The sequence below is a fragment of the Pavona decussata genome, unplaced genomic scaffold, assembly GCF_977016875.1.
Source record: "Pavona decussata unplaced genomic scaffold, jaPavDecu1.1 SCAFFOLD_8, whole genome shotgun sequence".
Lineage (NCBI taxonomy): Eukaryota > Metazoa > Cnidaria > Anthozoa > Scleractinia > Agariciidae > Pavona > Pavona decussata.
The window spans coordinates 1,400,001-1,419,863 of record NW_028145431.1 but is presented as its reverse complement, the minus strand read 5'-3'; the positions used below and the strand labels follow the sequence as shown (position 1 = coordinate 1,419,863).

At 39.2% G+C, this 19,863-nt stretch overlaps 2 protein-coding genes across 2 annotated transcripts; one reads left to right on the top strand and one right to left on the bottom strand.

Moving 5' to 3' along the window:
• Window positions 1-4,395: 4,395 nt before the first annotated feature.
• LOC146488795 (uncharacterized) lies at window positions 4,396-12,680 on the bottom strand. Its single transcript, XM_085113801.1, has 9 exons — window positions 12,501-12,680; window positions 12,202-12,265; window positions 11,920-11,953; window positions 9,814-9,903; window positions 8,744-8,807; window positions 6,952-7,300; window positions 6,572-6,656; window positions 5,657-5,728; window positions 4,396-4,889 (listed from the first exon to the last, which is right to left on the bottom strand). Exons 1-9 carry the CDS (start codon window positions 12,559-12,561, stop codon window positions 4,809-4,811), a joined length of 900 nt encoding a protein of 299 aa, XP_084969927.1. The 5' UTR covers window positions 12,562-12,680; the 3' UTR covers window positions 4,396-4,808.
• Window positions 12,681-12,829: 149 nt separating this feature from the next.
• On the top strand, window positions 12,830-18,448 carry LOC146488794 (mediator of RNA polymerase II transcription subunit 18-like). Its single transcript, XM_085113824.1, has 7 exons — window positions 12,830-13,133; window positions 13,883-13,946; window positions 14,106-14,228; window positions 14,358-14,436; window positions 15,252-15,341; window positions 16,136-16,182; window positions 17,153-18,448. The coding sequence occupies exons 1-7, from the start codon at window positions 12,974-12,976 to the stop codon at window positions 17,199-17,201; spliced, it is 612 nt and encodes a 203-aa protein (XP_084969950.1). The 5' UTR covers window positions 12,830-12,973; the 3' UTR covers window positions 17,202-18,448.
• Window positions 18,449-19,863: the final 1,415 nt, after the last annotated feature.

The following is a 19,863-nucleotide window of genomic DNA, read 5'->3' as shown; positions in this document are numbered from 1 at the left end:
GCTGCAAATGTCTGTATAACGGACTGATCAACTTATTTGCTTATGGACGCCATCTGTGTTTCTGACTGACTGACTGACTGACTGACTGACTGACTGACCGACTAACTGACTAACTAACTGACTGACTGACTGACTTACTGACTGACTAACTGACTGACTGACGGACTGACGGACTGACGGACTGACGGACTTACTGACTGACTGACTGACTGACGGACTAACTGACTGACTGACTAATTGACTGACAGCTGACTGACTGACTGACTGACTGATTGACTTGCTGGCTGGCTGACTGACTGACTGACTGACCGACTGACTGACTAACTTGCTGGCTAGTTGTCGAGCAATTACCTCACTGAACGTTTGACTAATGGACTAAGTCACTGACTTCCTTACTAGTCGACGGATGGACAGATTCGGAGTGAACCTCTGACGTAGACACTTCCTGACAAATTACTGTTTGGATAGCTATCTATTTACATGAGAGGACTGATTAACTGGCCATGAATGACCGTCTGACTGGATAACTGCGGTGTGAATGACAGACATACGGCACAGCTGACTGACTATCAGGAAGTACAAAAAACGTACCGATTAACTGACTAGGCAGCTAACGAGATGGCTTCATGGTCTCTTTAGTAACTGACGGATTGGCTGCCAAACAAAACAAAGCAGTCGACTTATAAATGACATGTGGCGACTGAATGACAAGCTGACATGACATACTACTAAGTTACTGATCAAAAGTTAACCAACTGGTAGACTAATGATCGGTCTGACGGACAGATCAAACGACTAACTGACTTACTATTTAAATCAACTGTTTGGTGTCAGTTGAATGACTACTGACTGGCTAACTGATTAGCTCACAGACTTACCGGGTGATCAACTTATAGACGCACTATATTACTGACTGGCTATTTGTCTGACTGGCTGCTGAATTGACTAAACCAGATACTGAAAAGATTGGATGACCAATAAGCTGACTAACTGACCGTGTCGCGGACTAACCTAATAAAAAAATGACTGACGGACTGACCAACCAAATGACTGCCTGAATAACTTGCTGATTGACTAATGGACTGACTGACTGATTGACTGACTGACAGGTTGATTGATTGATTGATTGATTGATTGATTGATTGATTGATTGATTGATTGGTCAACTGGTTGCAGTGTTGGACTGACTGATTGAAGGTCTGGCTGGTTGAATGACAGACTGACTGACAGACAGACTGACTGACTGACTGACTGACTGACAGACAGACAGACAGACAGACAGACACACTGACTGACTGACTGACTATAGGACTGATTGACTAACTGGCTGACTGACCAAATGACTGACTGACTAACTGACTGACAGATTGACAGACGGATAGACAGACTGGCTGGCACTCTTTTTCACTGACTGACAGACTAAATGACTGGCTCCCTGAAGGACTGACTGACTGGTAGACTGAGACTGACAGACTGAAAAACTGATTGACACTCACTTTACTGGCAGACTGACTGACTGATTGGCTGGCTACCTGAAGGACTGACTGACTGACTGACTAAATGACTGACTCAGTCAGCCATTCATCCAGTCAGGGACCGATAGGACTGACCAACCGACTTACCAAGCAATCCAATTAATAACGGATTGACTGATTGATGAATTGATTGAATAATTGATTGATGATTGATTAGTTGAATGGTTGACTGACTGACCGTCAAACAGATTGAATGACTCAATAACTGGTTGAAAAGTCGGTTGAAAATATACGAAACTGAAGGACTAATTGATTGACTGACTGAAAGACTGAGCAGCTTACTGACCAACTATGCGACTAACTGACTCACTGGCTGGCTGGCTGCAACACTGACTGACTGACTGTCTGTCCAATTGGCTGGCCGACCTGACCTAATTACGTAGACAGACTGTCGTAGCAGACAGACATGGCAGTGACTGGTATCCTAATGAATGTTTAATAAGTATTCAGAAGCAGTTCTAGCAGCAGACGTACCACAGCACTGAGGTGGAATTCAGTTACCAGGAAACAAGGACATCCTGACCAGAGATCCTGACTAGCCAAATCCGTCACACAGTGAAAGCAGACATCCCGAGTAAAAGAAACCAGCTCAAAGGAATGAATCACAATCTACGTCCTGATCTGACATCACTTGGCAAGGAAGAAAACAGGACACCATAATTTTACCTCAGTTACTTTACCGTCACCTGGCTTTGAGAATCGAAAATGTAACTTATTTTTCCGTGAGAGTTCTGTAAGCTGTCTTTAAAATAGACTGTAAAAGCATGTATCCTAGAAACCTCGTCATTCTCATTTCCAGGCCTAGCCTGGTTCTCTTTGCCGGAAGGAACAGAGTACGAGTTCATACCTTGTGCTCAGGGTGCGTTGCTCAAAACCCCCGAAAACAGTAACATTTCGCGATCGATGCCCAAAGTGTTCATTCCCAAAAATTCGATTTTTTAATTTTGAAGGCTGCAACATTAAAACTTAACAAGATTAAGAAACAAATCATATGGTTTTACTACCCCAATCGAAAGAAAACTGATTTGAAAAATACTTCTCAGCCCTAAAAACTCTTCGGGTTTTGAGAAACGCAAAATGAAAAACTGACTGTTTGGAAGGTGACTGAATTAACAACGCCAGCTTAGTTTTTGGGAAAGCTAGGAGCAGCTTGGAAATTCAGAGGATTAAGATTCCATTCGTGAAATTTTCTGCTACTCAAATAAGAAAAATCCGAACAGAAGAAACTAACATACAATGTAACATATCATAACATAATGTAACTTAACGTAACGTAACGTAAAAACATAACCTTTATTTAAACACGATCAGATCGATGTTCGAGGGGTTGTGTGTAGACTAACTTAAAAATAGCATATGAAACTAATAAAATTTTAAATCTGGCTCATGTTTTATAAAGTGTCTGAAGTTTTCTCTGAGAAAGGAGAATTTCTCAAACTTTGTCATTATCTACCCCTCACAGATTTCCTCGATAAAGGGGAGTGGGAAACCTGCACCGTTTGCAACGTCTCGTATGATTGGTCGAAAGAACTAAAGAACGAACAACAAAACAAAGCTGCCAGACATAAAACAATGGAGCTACAGGTTATCACGATCCAGTGACAATAGAGCTAAGAGCAGGTGCAAGCCTACTGGGGGATTAAAGGGGAAGTGTTATGGGGCTTTTGACTTCTTTTGTTAAAAATAGTTAAATAAGACCTTCACTTAGCTACAAAATGATTCTGGAAAAACGAGAGGAAAGAAATCAACTCAATTCTTGAAACTCGTGATCTGTTCTAGCGTAGTTTGAAAACAAAAAAGCGAGAACTTGAAAACATTAGCCTAACATTTTTCAAGTTGCAATCCATTCCGACCTACTGTCTCTGGCCAGAGGCACTAATCGATAGTTTTATTGCACTGGGGTGATAATTTATAACAAACTTGACAATTATTTCGTTGTTTCTGCTGATAGACAAATATTTTGGGGTTTTGAAATGGCAGCAAATTTGCGTGATACTTCCCCTTTAAGCGCCCACCCTTGAAAAAGTGCCTCGATTCTTGGTGTCAAGAAAAGTGGATTTTCACACAAACCTCTCACATGTGAAAAATAGCTAGAAACGGGTGCACAAGATTGACACCAACTAACGGCACCTCATACGACGGTTAAACCGTTATTTCTTCACACCACAGTATGCTTTGAAAGCCAAAAATTGTAAATAAATCACGACAGATTTAGCTACGTGACTACCACTTCAATTCTCGCCTTTCATGTCAGTGAATGTTTATGATAATCTCAAGCCATATATGTCTCACAGATTTTATGACAGAAGTAAAAGCAGGAATAGTTTGTAACGACATTGCCAACCAGCTACTGCCTCCCTTATCCTTCTTTCTCTGAATACAAAAGCTAGAGACAGAGCATTATTCTGAACAAATATTGCTTTCGGTACAAGGCTCTTGGGGGGCTGGGGAAGGGGCTGAATCATCGAAGAAAAGGCATCTCTCCCACAGATGTTAGGCGGCCACAGGAAGCAGATCATTGGTGATTAATGATTGGTGGTTTAAGAGATAATGCGCGGAAACTGGGGGAGGGAGTGGAGTAGGTCGAAAATCTGTGTACCACAACCCTCCAGAATAGCATAATTCGCGGTTAGTGCGTTGAAATTAGCGATTTTTGCAAAGTAATGTATAGCGTGTGGGGCATAGGCTCCCTTGCTTTTGAATCGGATCTCGCGAAACTTCACCACTCTCTTGCTTAATTCGGAATAATGGCAAATGATCTGGCCACGAGCCCGGTGTTTTGACAATCCATTATTTAAACATGACAGACCAACCGCGAACGGTGCTGAATACACGCAGACTACCACCAAAAACTAAGGAATTATCTTTTCATGGACGGTTTTATTAATCCGACGGCAAAAAGATGGCACAAAAATTGATCGTTCACACATATTTTGAATTCCGCTGAAAGATGGAAAAAGATACAAATCTGTCACAACAGTACTATGACCACCTCACTTTCAAAGACAATACTAAACTACACAAAAAAACAGAAAACCAAACAACATTGTAGCTGAATGCACATCTTCAACCAGACAAAAAGTGATTTGAAATAAACTGGCCAGTACAAAAACATGCGCTACTCCGAAAATTCAGTTCCTGTCTTTAGTTTGATGACAACGAAAATTGACTGTTGAGTGTTTTCCTCTGCTGATATTATAAACAAGACAAAAAAAGCTACTAAATGGAGATGAGGGTCATAGCTGTCTACGTTCCTCACTGGATGGTTAATTATTAATCCGCGGTGCCGTCGGCTTTGCCAGCCTCTTCTTTCTCGGGCTTGGATTCATGGTCTTCTTTCTCTCTTTCCCCGTCCTGTTCGTAAGCAAAAAACAACAACGACAACAACTTTAGAGCGGTTTTCAATTGAGTGTTGAAAGTAATTGCGTTTTTGCTTTGGTTTTGCATTACTACGCTCTGTGATTGGTTGATAAAACTCGCGCCACTTTCTCAACCAATAAGATGTTAAACCAAAACCAATCGTGCCTCGCTCGCACGTGTTTTCCCGCGCTTGACGCCCAGTTACATGTATTTGCTTTGAATTCTGATTGGCTCATTGCGCTGTTTGCACCTGTTGTGATTGGCCAGAGTAATTGCTTTGGTTTTGGCTTTCCGACATTCGATTGAAAACCGCTCTATTGAATGAATCATAAAATTACATACAAAGCGTTGAGAACCCGCAGGTAGCTATGAAGCTATTCGAGGCGGGCTCAAGGAAAGGAAGAAGAACAAAAATACAAAAGCATTGATTCTGAGACTCCTAGACGCACTCCTAGAAGCATGAGTTGTTACATTCAAGAATTCAGTTTGGTTCTTTCTCTCAGTATACTAGAATAATTTTGTTTACTAAGTGAAGGTACTGTCGCACCATTAATTTTCACCAAAAAAAGTCGGAGTCACCGCGGCACGTCCCCTCTAAGTTATAAGAAACCTTTTGTAATCACCAGTGACAATCTTGGGTTCTGATATAATTATTCACACTCAGTTACCTTTGCTCTGGCACTTTCAACGCCACTGTTACACCCAAAAGCATCCTTTTATGGTTCATTAATGTAGCACAGCAGCGAGTGAATGTATCTTACCTCTCTGCGAGGGCGTCGAGGATACCTGCGGTAGTACGGGCGACGACGACGTCGGCGATTCTGAGGTGGCCGCTATAAACAAGAACAAGAAAGGCCAGGTTCAATTTCCTGGAATGTGCGTTTGACCCAGTCTAAATTTCGTATGTGGAATTTCATACATGTCTCTTGCACAAGTTCAAACAATACCTATACATTATATAGGGCAGTTTTCAATTGAGTGTTGAAAGTAATTGCAAGTTTGCTTTGGTTTTGCTTTACTAGGCTCTGTGATTGGCTGACAAACTCGTGCCACTATTTTAACCAATGAGACGCAAAATTAAAAACAATTATGACTTGTTCGCACGCGTTTTCCCGCGCTTGCCGTCGGTTACATGTATTTGTTCTGAATTCTGATTGGTTCATTGCGCTTTTTACTTCTGTTGTTACGACACTCGATTGAAAACCACTCTATCAATAAAAAAGCTATAAATTCTTAAGTTGCCGATTTATTAATCTCTTCACTCATCTCCTTGGAAATACCTCCAAGGAGAAGTTAAAGATTATAGGGACGTAAAAATTAACATTGTTTTGAAATATCGTATTTTATAAGTTGCTACTGACAATGCAAGGTCGACTTTGAAGGGTATCTCTTTCAGCTTTCTAGTCAAACAACTGCAAAAGGATTTTAAGTGTAATCACATTCAAAACTTTCATTCATTCATGTAACCTTTTTGTTTTTGCAATGGAAAGATAGCTTTCTCTGATTAGAACCATGAACCACAATTGATGCAGTGGTGCACAATTGACGCCAATGTATTTTGCAATTCTGCTATGCCCAGCTCTAGTAGATGACTTGCATTATTCTCATCACCCGTATTCTTGATAATGTATTGATCATGTAAGGAGAAAATTAACATTGATCAATGTGTTACTTACCTCTTCTCCACCTTCCCCCTCCTGATCCTGCTCGCCTTGTTCTTCCTGTTCCTCGCCTTCAGGGCGTTCTTGATCAGATCTGCGTCTGAAAACAGTTTGAACATTAACAACAATCCGTGGTTTTGAGAAAGTACAAGCACCTATATCTTGACCTTTCGATTTCTGAAATGCTCTGTGCCAAGAAGTCATCGCGGCACAGTTACAAAGGTGTCAAAACTGAAAATGTCCTGATGAAGTACTAAATGATGTCTACAATCATCAACCAATCACTACTTGCAAGCACACAAGTTTTCTTCTCAGCACAGTATCCAGAGGATCTGTGATGTCTTATGGGCTTAGCAGCCCCTACCAAACATGGAGATGTCACATCAATAACGTACCTTGGACGACGCCTGCGGCGGGGTCGCCTCCTCTCCTCTCCATCACCTGACTCTTCTCTCTGCTCTTCACCCCTTCCCCCTTCCTCAGACTGATCCCCTGACTCATCCCTAGGGGGTGGCGGGCGGCGGCGACGCCTGGCCCATGGGGGTGGTCTGCCATACTGGCGCCTGCGGCGTGGCCTTTCCTCGTTGTCATTTCGTTCCCGCTGATCACCTGAATCTCCTTCTTCCTTGTTCTCGTCCCCAGATTTTACTTCACCGTTCGTAGCGGAGTTAGGTCTTCCTCGGGGGCGGCGTCTTCCACGACGATTATCTCTGTAGTAACGATAGTAATTTCTTCTACGGTCCGCTGTCAGCAAAAGTATTGAAAAGAAGAAGGAAAAAATTTTTGAAATCACAAATTAACCATTCTTTCCTGGACTAAATTCATTTTCATGGACCGGCTTAGGCCAGGTTGCACTTTCAGGCAACTTGAGTTTTTTTTTTCTAGTACATGATTCCAGAACAGGAATAGCAAGAGACAAAAAATAATTGATTGGAAAACTGCAGTAACTGTTGCACTTGAAGACAAAACATGTCAACAACACAAAATGCAATACTCTGACTCCTTTGCCTGGACTTCTGATTTTCTAAAGGCCTCTTTTCACATGTCATTTTTTATGCAACTTTTGTCACGCTTTGGTGCAATATTTCTTGTGCAAGGGCGCAACTTCAAATGGCCATGATTGCAGCACAATATTGCAAAAACATTTCTAAGAATCCTACCAATTGCATAAAGTGGCACTGAAATTGCCGCTTAATCACGACAAAAAATTTTCAAAAATTGCATGTGCAAACTGGCTTTAAGCTGCATTGCAAGAGGTTTTTATGCTGGCATAGGCGACGCAATTTTTCTTAAAAGAAACTTGCCAGCATGAAGTGATAATATTATTATTACAAGGCGACACACAGGCGATGTGGAAACCTGACACTTTTTCAAAAAAACTTCAACCCATTGGATTTCTTACAACTATGTTTGGGTGTTGTGTTGCCTGTGCAAGGGTTACTACACGTGCAAATGTTACTGCATGTTGGCAACATAATTTTTCTTCAAAACCTAACATTTCTAACCGCTTGTCAGACATACTTGAACCAGACCTATTTTTAGCTCATTAAGGATGGTGCCTACTAATACCAAAGTATTTTTTTGTGGTTTATGACTATGCGGGAAAAGCAGTTCTTAGCAAGGGCTATGGAAATCCAAAAAGAAAATTGGGGGTAACCATGCATTTTGTAAAGATAATTAAGCAACAATTATTCTAAAAGCAGTAAAATACAAAGCAATGTATGGCCTTTTTTTCCACATTGAAGCTTTATTATCTCTGAAAAATGCATGGCTACCCCAATTTTCTGTTTGGATACCAAAAGCACTTGCTAAGTTCTGCTTTCTATGCATAGTTTTAAACCACGCAAAAATATCCCTGTAATAGTAGCCACCACTCATAGGAAACCCGAGTATCACGAGATGCGCACAGCATATGCGCAGTAACAATAGTAGGCACCGTCCTTAAACACTACACTGTATGCTAAATGAAGATGCAGGGTTGTCAAAAGTAGCTGGCAGCTGGTGAAAATCAACATCTACTTCCCCCATCTTGGCCAGCTACTCTGCTGCAAAATCACCATATACAGCTGTACATGTACTTCAACAATAGTGCTGTGGGCCTACTTCAAAACTTTGTGACAACCCTGGGATGTCTGGGTAATAGCATCAGCAAGCAATCTTGATTTGATAATTTTGGCTGCTACTTACGTGCATACTTGCTTCCTTGAACGGGGTTTCCGTCAGGTCCTGTCACATTGGCTGCTTCAAGACCCTGAAATAAAAATAAACAAATTACAGTCAAATTTCCAATAAAGAAGAGAACATCCTTGGGAATGAAAGTGTCTGCTTGGGAAAGGTGTCTCCTTACAAGTCAGAAGTGTAGGCCCAGTCCACACTAATAAAGAAATTTTGAAAAGTCCCCTTTTTTCCATTTTGACCTTCTGTCTACACTTGACCAGTGTTTTGGGACATCAAAAATGGACACTATTTTTTAAAAGGAAACTCTCTGGAGTGGGTGATTTTTAAACTCTATTTCCCTGTTCTAGTGCTAATGGGTAAAACAGAATATATTTGGAAATTTAACCATTCATGACATCACACTGATGTCATTCATTATTTTCAAACCATTTCTGGCGACTGAAAATGTTGTTTCAAGTGTCGTTGGAATGCCAAAATTTTTGGAAGAAGGTTCTGTCTTTGTCAAAATTCCATGACAGCAAAAATGATGTAGAAATGTCAATGTGGACAGAAAACTTTAGATCCACTTCAACACGAAAGCCCCATTCAAATATTGCCAGATTGAGTGGGCCTTATTGTTTGCATGTGACTGGGACAATAACACAGGTCTGCTTTCGAAGAGTGCCTCACCACGTGTGTCTTTTTTAGTGGAGCAATTTCACATGCCTGATACAATGTGGAACCATCTATTTCTCACAAACAGTAAATTTATTATTATTTATGAAATGCCACTCAAGAAATTAACTTCTTTTAATCTGTGCTACTTTGTGATTATTTCAACTCATCCAACTTGTTCAAACACAGTGAACTACCCAGGAACCAAATTGGTAGGCGTGGCATTCAAGTTAAAAAAGAGAATGAAAAATTCACCGTTGTATGCTCATGTTCTCTACAAAACCTTGAATTTGGTAATTTTGTGTCGCTGTTTTACAGAGGACAGCAATTTGAAACGCTTGTGGAGGGCGATTGTTTTGCACCATTGTCGTTGCCATCGTCATTGCTTAAGTTCCCCAAAGATGAATCTACGACAAGTTACAAACCTTTGCTCCAGATACAACGTCAAACTCGACGGTCTCCCCATCTCCAACACTGCGCAAGTACTTTTTAGGATTGTTCTTTGCGATGGCAGTCTGTAAATTGAAGTTGTTAAAAGCATTATAGTCAGTGTGCACAAGAACTCTGACAGAATCTTTTGGGTTTGAAAATTTGATCGCCCCATGAAACCAACAAATTTTTTCAGCAATACATCGGGTTTTACCCAATAAAAATGTCGGATGAACCGAGCACAAGGATTTTATACATGTCCATAAATCAACTTGCTCTGGTTGACAATCACGTGTGCCAAAGTGTGTGATGATGACAAAATGTTCTGTTTGATACCAAAATAGTTTTGCACACTCAGATACAAAAAAACTGAGGGCACTTTTTGAGAACATATTCTGAGTATTTGTTATCATTTCCAAGAACTCTGACCTAAACAACCAAAATAAGGATATTGACTCCTTTTAAAAATAAAATTGATTCACTAAGGTGAGTTTGGGATGTTCACAACTTTTACTAACAGCAGTTTAAATTCATTTACATAATTTACATGTATAGGTCATTTTTTTCTATACACAGTGGCAGTATTGGAGTCTATCCAATTTAATAACCCTAAAAATGACAACTACCAAAAACAACTTGGAAAATTCAAACTCTGGCTTTCCTAAATTGCCATAATCCTGTACACTATAAAAACCCAATTGAGAAAATCAAACTGATTAAACCCAAATTGCTTTCTAGAGCTACCAACAATACCTCTTTTTTATTATTTTACATGTATTTCAATATAGTTGTCTTCCTTGAACCTGCCCCGAATATCTCAAAAGCTCTCTGTGGGTTCTAAGTGTCTCCCGTGAATGTTTGTTTACATGGATAAAGTTGTTGTTGCTGAATGAAAGGATATCATGTGGACAAAAGCTTATCCACTACACTAGCCATTTCATGGGCCTATTTTCCAAACGTATTTACTTTGCTGTGACAGATAGCAATGAAAAGCCAGCCAAACCACCGTTACAGAAGATGGAAAGAAAATATCCAGAGTTTGTGCCAATAAAGGATTGTGCTAAATAGGATTGCCCAGTAAGAAAACAGAATGTATGCAAGCAGTCTTGGCATGGATCCCTGGTCAGAATATCACAATTAAAAAGAGCCTGGCTAAGAAAACGGAATTGCTTATCACAATCTCAATTTCCTTGCCCTTAATTTTTCTAGATACAACCAGTAAAATCTTTAAAACTTGATTGTTTTCAAGAGTCACACGAGCTCTTTTAAGTCCAGTGTCACCAGCAGCTGTAACTTTTTACTGTGTCAATGCATTGTCAACTAGACAGGAACAGAAAATTATCAGCTAAAAGCCTGATGACGTATTAATCCTTGAAAATTTGATACCAATAAGAATGGCAAAGTTGCTACGACAGTTAACTTTGGGATCAGAGAAGACATGAGTGTGAAAAATCCCATTAACCTATACCAGGTGTTCAAACAGCATTAACTGTTTTTTTTTTCCTATTTTGGGCTGGCTTCTGTTATTCATAAGTATGAAGATTATATTATGTTAAGAGGTCCTTAAACTTACAAAAACACGAGTCATTTATCCTATTTTCTTGAAGAAAATGTAAGTTACACCATGTAACTAAAGTATACAACTATCTTGAATAATTATGTTCTTCAGGAAAATTAATTTATTGGTATTTAAAATACTATCAAACATTCCATACCCACTACAACTTCATTCAGATAACAGATCGTTCTAGATGAGAAGGATATTTGCTTCTAGAAAATGTATGGATTCCGAGTAAGTGATATTAAACAAATATAATTTTAAAGGTCACTTCAAGAGCACATGAGATGAGCATGTCTGCAAGCAAATTTAAAGGTAAAAGAGAAAAACTTCAGTGACAAAAAAACAAATGTAATCAGACTTACAGAGATCAATACAAGTTTTCCCTTTTTAATTATGATCTCGTTCAACAAAAAATTTAAAGTATTGTCCGAACTGGCCACAAATCATATCAAAGTTTAAATATTAGCGTACTATAACGTGCAATAATTCACACGTGTGCTTAGAAAAAAATTTCTACATGTACAGCGATTGAACAACCTACCTGATGAACAAATATATCCTCCTTGTTGTCATCTCTACAGTAAAGAAAAGCAAAACGAAAGATCAGGATTTTGATGACAAATTCAAATATGCAAATTAAGTACAGCGTGGTCCGCTAGAGTGAAACGGAAAATTTGCTCGCCTTGCTTTCGCCATCACCAAGCCGAACGCGTATTTCAAATGTGGTTTGATGGAAAAACATATGAACAACGGTGCAAGAACACCAAATTGGAGTCAATCAAGGCAAAAGAGGGCGGAAAACAACAAACCGATCTCAACTAACCTGTTGATAAAGCCATAACCATTCTTTACGTTGAACCACTTCACCGTACCCGTCACTTTGCTGGCTAGAAAAATCAGAAAGCCACGTCAGACATGCAAACAAATCGATCAAACGAAAAAGTGAGCGTCAAAGTAGCAAAAGAAAGAAAATCTAAGCAATAAGGACATGCCATGTGGCCGGAAAACCTATCGTGACAATATACATTAACAATTCATATTCACGCTATTACAGCGCACATGTTCGCGATGTCGCTTTCAACCTGCAATGCAACGAAGTTTTCTACGCACAGAGATACTCACCAACAACTTTCTTATCTACTGGTTGTTTTTCCTCGACTTGTGGTTCTTCAGTCGTGGTCATGTTGCTGATGGTTACAGCCTCTAGGGCCCTCGCTACTTGGTGGTGTTTCCCACGAAAGGTCTTGGGGTTCCGTCAGTTCCTCGATGGATGGCGTCCTCTGTAATCCACTACTCTCTTTCACAAACTATTGTAGTCACGCAAAGTGTCATGGGAGCGGGTTCTCCAGGCCTACGCCATTTTCCGAATAGACGAGAACTTCTCGACAGAATCGGAAATTTTAAGATTGTTCTTTAAACTTCAATTTGTCTCTTCAAATGATCTCTAAAGTGTCAAAAAATAAATTTTGAAGCGTTGCTTTAACTTGGAAGATGGATGACGTACCTTGAATTCAGGCATGAAACTACATTTTTTTTCGGCACATAGTCGGTAGGTCGTCGTAAATCTTCGGAAATCCGAAGTTTTGAAAAAGAAAATGGCGGTGGTTGGAAGGCAAAATCAACTTGAGTACTTTTTGCAAGGAAGCGTAGGAAAAGATTCTGTGAACACTTTACTTCATAGACTTAGGGGACTCTGTGATGGTGCATCAAAACAAGTTGCGACGTTTGCGGATCGTGAAATGGTCTTTACACTTGGTAAACGCCTCTAGTTTAACTCATGCTCTACTACAACGTGTGTTCATCCTCACAATAAATAAGATTAATTTTGTTTGGGAGGGTTTTACTTCACTTTCACTAGGGGTTTAATTAATCTTTTTCAATATTGACTCCTATAATTGAGACTTGCGAGTATTAAATGAAAATGGCCTTGGTACAAGTTGGTGCTCGAAATTACAGAGATGGTAAATTTTTTCCAAACTCGGGAAACTAAACTTATGACCTAAGATAATATAACCTCATAAGTCAAAAAATTTTTGCTCTCTAGTCTAATAAGCTTGAACATTTTGGTTGCTGTTTGTGATAATAATGATGATGATGATGATGATGGTGGTGGTGGTGGTGGTGGTGGTGGTGGGATTTTTGTTTACTTTAAAAGCAAATTATCAGCTGAGTGAGTACTAATATTAGTATTTTACCTGAAATCAATAAATTTGATATTAATAATGCACTGTCCAAATCAGGATAGGGAGGTCACTTATGCAAGCCAGTAACTTTAATAGTAGACATTCTAAATCAGCTGGAAAATGGTGATAAAGGTGATTAATTACTTGGCACAGCAATATTTAAGTTAAACATGCTATATGCATCCAAAGTTTAGGACCTTCAAAAGTTGATAATATTATTGAGAGACTGAAGTTTAGACATGGTGTAACAAAATTTATCTCCTTACTAAAATTTGTCAAAATGGTAAGTTCTTATTTATTATTATTTTCTGGCTTTTTAAGGCAATCCAAGCAACAGTATTTCTCTGAGAGTTAGACATTCTCTGGATGACCCAAAAGCACCCTGGTGAGTTTGGTAATGAGGTTTTTTGAATCTGTTTATGAATTCCATGTGTCACTGGATAGACTGTTCCTTTGTCACAAGGCTTTATTGATATTTTTCATGCACATCAATATTTAGTGAAGCTGTTTATTAAATTTTATTTTGTGTTGTTTTTATTCTTAGGCAGCTACGATATGTTGGCCAAAGTGAGATGGGGGATAAAAGTCGCAGCACTCTGTTGCGCAGTTGTGTAGAGGTGTCCACAAGTGATAATCTGACAACATTCCTCAAAGAACTTGGATTCAAGTTAGTTCTTGATCTATCATGATTATCTTCAAAAATCTGTTTCAGAACACCAATCTTGATAACATATCTGTACTGAAATAATGATTAAGCTACCATTATTAATACTGGATTTTTTTTCTGCTACTTCAGATACGAGAGTGTGTTTGTCATAAAGGGATATTATTTTGTCAAGGGGCACATGCGGATCACCGTTAGCCAAGTGTGTAGAGTAAGTATATATTACCTAGTTATTAGAGAGATTTAGAATAGACCCTTCTCCAAAATGGCGGCCGAAAATTCACATAAGTTAAAATTAAAAACGTATGCCAGTGCAGTCTAGAAAGAGCACTTTTACTTTAGTAACCCTGCAAAGTTTCAGCATATCAGGTGTAATATCAGCTGAGAAAATGTAAGTTGAAAAATGAAAAATTTACAGACATTTGTATGAGTGGGGGTATGACGTATACCCCCAGTCATACAACCGTCTGTAAATTTGTCAAATTTCATCTTACATGTCCTAAGCTGATGTAACACCTAATATGCTGAAAGTTTGCAAGGTTACTAAAGTAAAGGTGCTCTTTCCAGTGCTGGTATCAGTTTTTCATTCAGTTCAATTTTAACTCATTCAAATCTGTTGCTGCCATTTTGGAGAAGGGTCTTACTATTGAAGGGCTGAAAGCATAACCAACCCAAATAAATGAATTATTTCCAGCTCGCTTTTTGTTTTTTTAGTTCAGATTCACTGTAGTTTTGCACGTGGCCTTCATTCCTTCAGGAGACATTGCTCCAATGTTTTATCCGCTACTTTGTACTTTGTTTTCTGATAAATATGGAAAATTATCTTGCCTATGATCATAGGTTTTTATTGCAAACGAAGTGCAAAGCAATGGATAAAACATTTTGAGAAGCGCAGTATATTATATATGAGAAGTAGCAAATAGAGGCACTGTCCTTAAGAAAATAAAGTTGTCATTGTTGTAAAGGAGTATAGGTTATCATAAGTTTAAATTGTTTTTTTGTTTTTGTTTCCTGCACATTTCATAGGTTGAGAGTGCGAATGATCCACAGTCTGCCCGCCAACCTATTTCAGATTCCTATCTTGTGGAGATCAGTCTCATGACCACTGTTCAACAGGTGAACTGTTACAGACTAAAACAACTAATATGTTTGGTTTTGTTAGCTGAGTTGATAAAGGTAATTTGTCGACCATAAAGAGATTCAAGTGCTGGTGCTTCGAGCATTAGGCCTTTGTCAGAGCAAATCACAAGTGAATCTTTATTCGCTCTGACAAAGGCTGACGCTTGAAATGTTGCACTCTAATCTCTTTACAGTGGCCAAATTAGCTTATCAGTTCTGTTGTTAAAACCATGAACATTCATTTCCACTCCCCTATCAATGCAGCGCCACAGTTTCTTTTAATTAGAAAACTAACCCGGCTCCTTAAAACAACTAATTCAAAACTGGTCTGTTTCTTCCTCTGTCATATTATATCTAATGATGTTTTGGGAAGGATGCATCGTGGTCAATCAGATAAGATGCCAAAATTGAAATCTAAATTTCTGGAGTTCCTCCCTTCCTCTCTGATTACTATTGGGCTCTGGTGAGAAACAGAAACAATAAGGCTAACCTCGCACCAAAGAACTGATGTCTTTAATGACTGAAGCTAACCATCATTGTATCGATGGACATCATTAAGCTAAGTTAAGCTAAGGGAGGTTTTTCATGGCAGCCCCGTAAGTTCTACCCTTCAGCTTTTCAAGTTAAAATATTTGTTTCTGATGTTTGAATACTTGGCCCTACTGCCGCCTTGTGCTGTGATCATTTCTGAAGGATAAATAATGGGCACTCTTTATCTTTAACACTGTTAAAGTTGAAAGAACAACAAAGGTGTAAAAACTGACAAGAGGTGTTATTTTTTTTTTTCACAGGATACAATGGCTGAGGAAATAAAAGCATTTGCGGAGCACTTGAAGCCGTATCCTTGCCCTGGTTTGATAACCATCTATCCATCTAATTAGGGTCTGTTTGGTTATTTTCACAAGTATCTTCGCAGCACAAAAGATAATTTGCTGATAAGAAGAATAGGGAAGTCCTTGTTCCATTCTTAATGTTCTCATCAGCTCACTTTGTCTACCGGCGCAGGGGCTATCCCATCAAGATATTCATGCAAATGAACAAGTAGACCAATGAGTGAATCATTTCACCAATATTCACCATTTGGCCGAAACTCTTTTGGTGAAAATTTCAGAAACGTTCCATGTCAAATGGAAAGACTCTTTTTCCTGGTCATTCCAAACTTGCAATCTCATTGGTAATCAAAAAACGTGCAAGAAGACGACAAAATGAAATGGAAATTGTGAGTAGATGGAACGGGAATTTCCATTTCCAACCTGAAATTTGGAGTACCTCCAAATGTTATCTGTTTGTTCCAGAGAATTTCCGTTTGATTCATGCATACCATTACATTTCAACCATTGATAAACTGAAGATTTTGGCCAAACTGTAAGAGCCACAGTTCAGCCATAATGATAGCTTAAACCAACAGTGACCCTCAAAATTATAATGAGAGAGAGGTTCGGTGCAATGTTTTCTCACTTGCAACTAGTTACTAGCTGAATTGTAGAGAAACCAGAGATTGAAGTGAGATTGGATGTTCAGCATATACAACTTTAATTACCTGAAAATACTAGTATTAATTAAAGATTAGGGAATGCATTCAATGATCTCGATCCCAGGCTCTCTCTCCTTTGACAAGTTGGTGTTGATGTCATCCGCCCCTGCAAAATCTGCAGGGGGATAGCAGATACGTGTCCCAAGATCCATTCATTTGTTGATTGTCCTATACATTCTCAACTCCAGTCTGTATTAGGAGTGCGTTCTCTCTACGTCAAACGCAGTTATTACTCATTGATTTTCTTGTTTAGTTCCTTAACAAAGTTTATTAGTCTTGTCCACCTAGAGAAAGTTGACCACAGGAAAGTGCAGATGACTTAACAAAAGGGTAGGTTCATTAACTCTGGAAAGCTTCCGATGACTGCTACCACTCGTCAGTAACTCATTGGTGAGACAGCCAACAACAAGCTGCTTTGTATAACTTACACCATTTGAAACAAAATTTGAAATGTGTTCATGGGGAAATAACACCTCAAGTAACATTGTTACAAGTCAGGGCTGTATCCCAAGCAAGTGCTATATTCATTTGACAAGTCAAAGCGGAAAAGAAGAGGGCAATGTGCAGGCAGATGAAGACAGGAACTAAAAGAAGACTGAACTCAAGGCTATTATGTGGCAAATTACCACTTGCCATCGAAAATGTATAGAGTGTAACTATACTCTATATATGTGTGTGTATGGAGAGATCAACTGAGGAGTTGATCAACCTAGGTTGATCTACGAAACAGAACTGTATTCAAATCCATATGTGCTCAAATTGAGTAGCCCAGCTACTTCTAGAGTATAACTATGTAGAAAGTCAAATGTGATGTACTGTTTTCATGAGAAAAAATATCATACTGTTTCTTATAGGATTAAATACAATGATGATCTTATAATTTTATTTAAGAGACAAGATAGAAATGACCAAATAAAAACACATTGGTCATTATCCCATGAGCCCTCATACCTCTACCCCTGCAAATTATATGCCACCATGTAGCGCACATCAAGTGGCCTGTTCCCGATACTACTATCAAAATGATACATTACATACTTAGACTGTGAGCAGTCACCCTTTTGTTCAAAAATCCACGGGGAAGAATGCAAAAGACTGAGTGAGCACGATATTTGAGTCATGCACGTGAGAGGCGAAGCCCCAAGCCGCAAGCCGCATGTGCTCTCTCAGTTTTTTTGCACTCTTCGATTCCCTTTGGATTTTTGAGAGACTACTCACAGCCTAATACATACTTTATTTGATGAAGTATAGATGTAAGACTATGGGCAGCCTGATGTAGACCTGATATTTAAAACTGAATACAATGTACAAAAAAAATTGATTTCTCAAGATAGTGAAAATGTAGAAACAACAAATTATAATAATTATTATTTTATTAGAAGTTATAAAAAATAGATCATGTGTGCCTCCTTGGTAAAAGAAAAAGAACGAGTCAATGTCTTAAAGCTCTTGAAGCTGTCTGGAACTTGTTAATGAAATTCCAAATCACAGGGCCCCTATATTGTAAAATTATGTCTTTTCTTTCTGACCCTTCAAGTTTCTGTAATGATATTTAGTTGAGGGTCCCCAATAGGTTTTTCGGGATCCGGGTTTGGCTTTTTGTAAGGTCGGGATTCGGGATTTTAGCGGAAAAGAGCGACGATATTCGGGATTAGAATTAGGGACGGGACGTGGGATCTGACGCTTTTACGAAGGGGGATGCGGGAAATGTTACTCTAAAGAAACGAGATCCGGGAGGTCCAGTGTGGAAAATGCTCAATATTAATGAAAACCTGGTTGTCACCGTGCTGGAAGAGAAAAGAAATTCATTATGGGTTTTATGTCTTTACAGATAAAATTTCGTCAGTGCTCCCTGAGACCTTGCAGTTAACTTGAGCTGATAAGCCCAAACAAATGCCACAGAGCTAGCGTACACAACGGCATAAAGGAACTAATTCAAACGGCTCCCGTGAATAATAAGAAAATCTCCATTTGGTAAATTTGAGTAGTTTCCTTCATGATCAAAATCAAAAAGTGGACACCACATTTTGATCGAAAAGGAAAATCTCTAAAACGTACTCAGAAAATTAAGCACTTAATTCAGAAGTGTAAGGTACATTAAGCAACCAGCGAGAGTCGTGTTTGGCCTGTCATCTTTTCAAATATCTGTTGCAGTCCTACGTTGTGGTACGTAAGTAGCAATGCTCTTCAGACTTTGATGGCCATTATCTCTGACTGAAAAGTTTTCCAAGGATCAACGTGAGAGAAAAAAAAAAGGAAAAAGAATCAGCTCTAAAAGAAATTGCAAACTGACTTATTGACTGACGTGATTCGCGGAAACTTTTAAAACGTCTTAAATGAACGATGTCGTCGTTATGGTGGAAAGAAATAGAAGAAATAATCTTACAGCTAATTTCTCGGTGACCAAAGACCAGTGCTCAAATTATGACCTGGCCGGGATCGGGATTGGGCTAAAACAGCAGTCGGGATTACGGGATTGGGGGAAAATTTTGTCCGGGATGGCGGGATTGAAGAACCCTATTGGGGACCCTCTTAGTTGGTTTGGTTGGAAGGAATATAATATAAGGAATAATTAAGTCTATAAGGAATTTTTTTTAGAGAACAATTCACATGATGGTGGAGATTGTAGCTTGATGCCCCCTATTGTGTCCTAGCCTTTAGGGACAAGAGCAGACAATGTCTCCATAGTGCAGCTGGAGAATGTTGGCACAACTTTTGCTTAGTGGGTGCGGGGCTGAAGCCTGCATGCAGTGCAGACAGACTGCCAGCAGTCCCTTGCGCTCAACTCAAGATTGACATTGTTCTATATTCTCAATCTAGTATGTATGCAATCCAATCATATGTCCCAGGCCATGCATGGTGGTGTTAGGTAATTACTTTTGCTCGATCATTTCAATGTTAGAGTAGCATGGGATTGCTTGCAGCCTGATCCATCTGGAAGACAATGAACAAAGTTGGGAATCGGCAGTTGTATACCTGCCAACT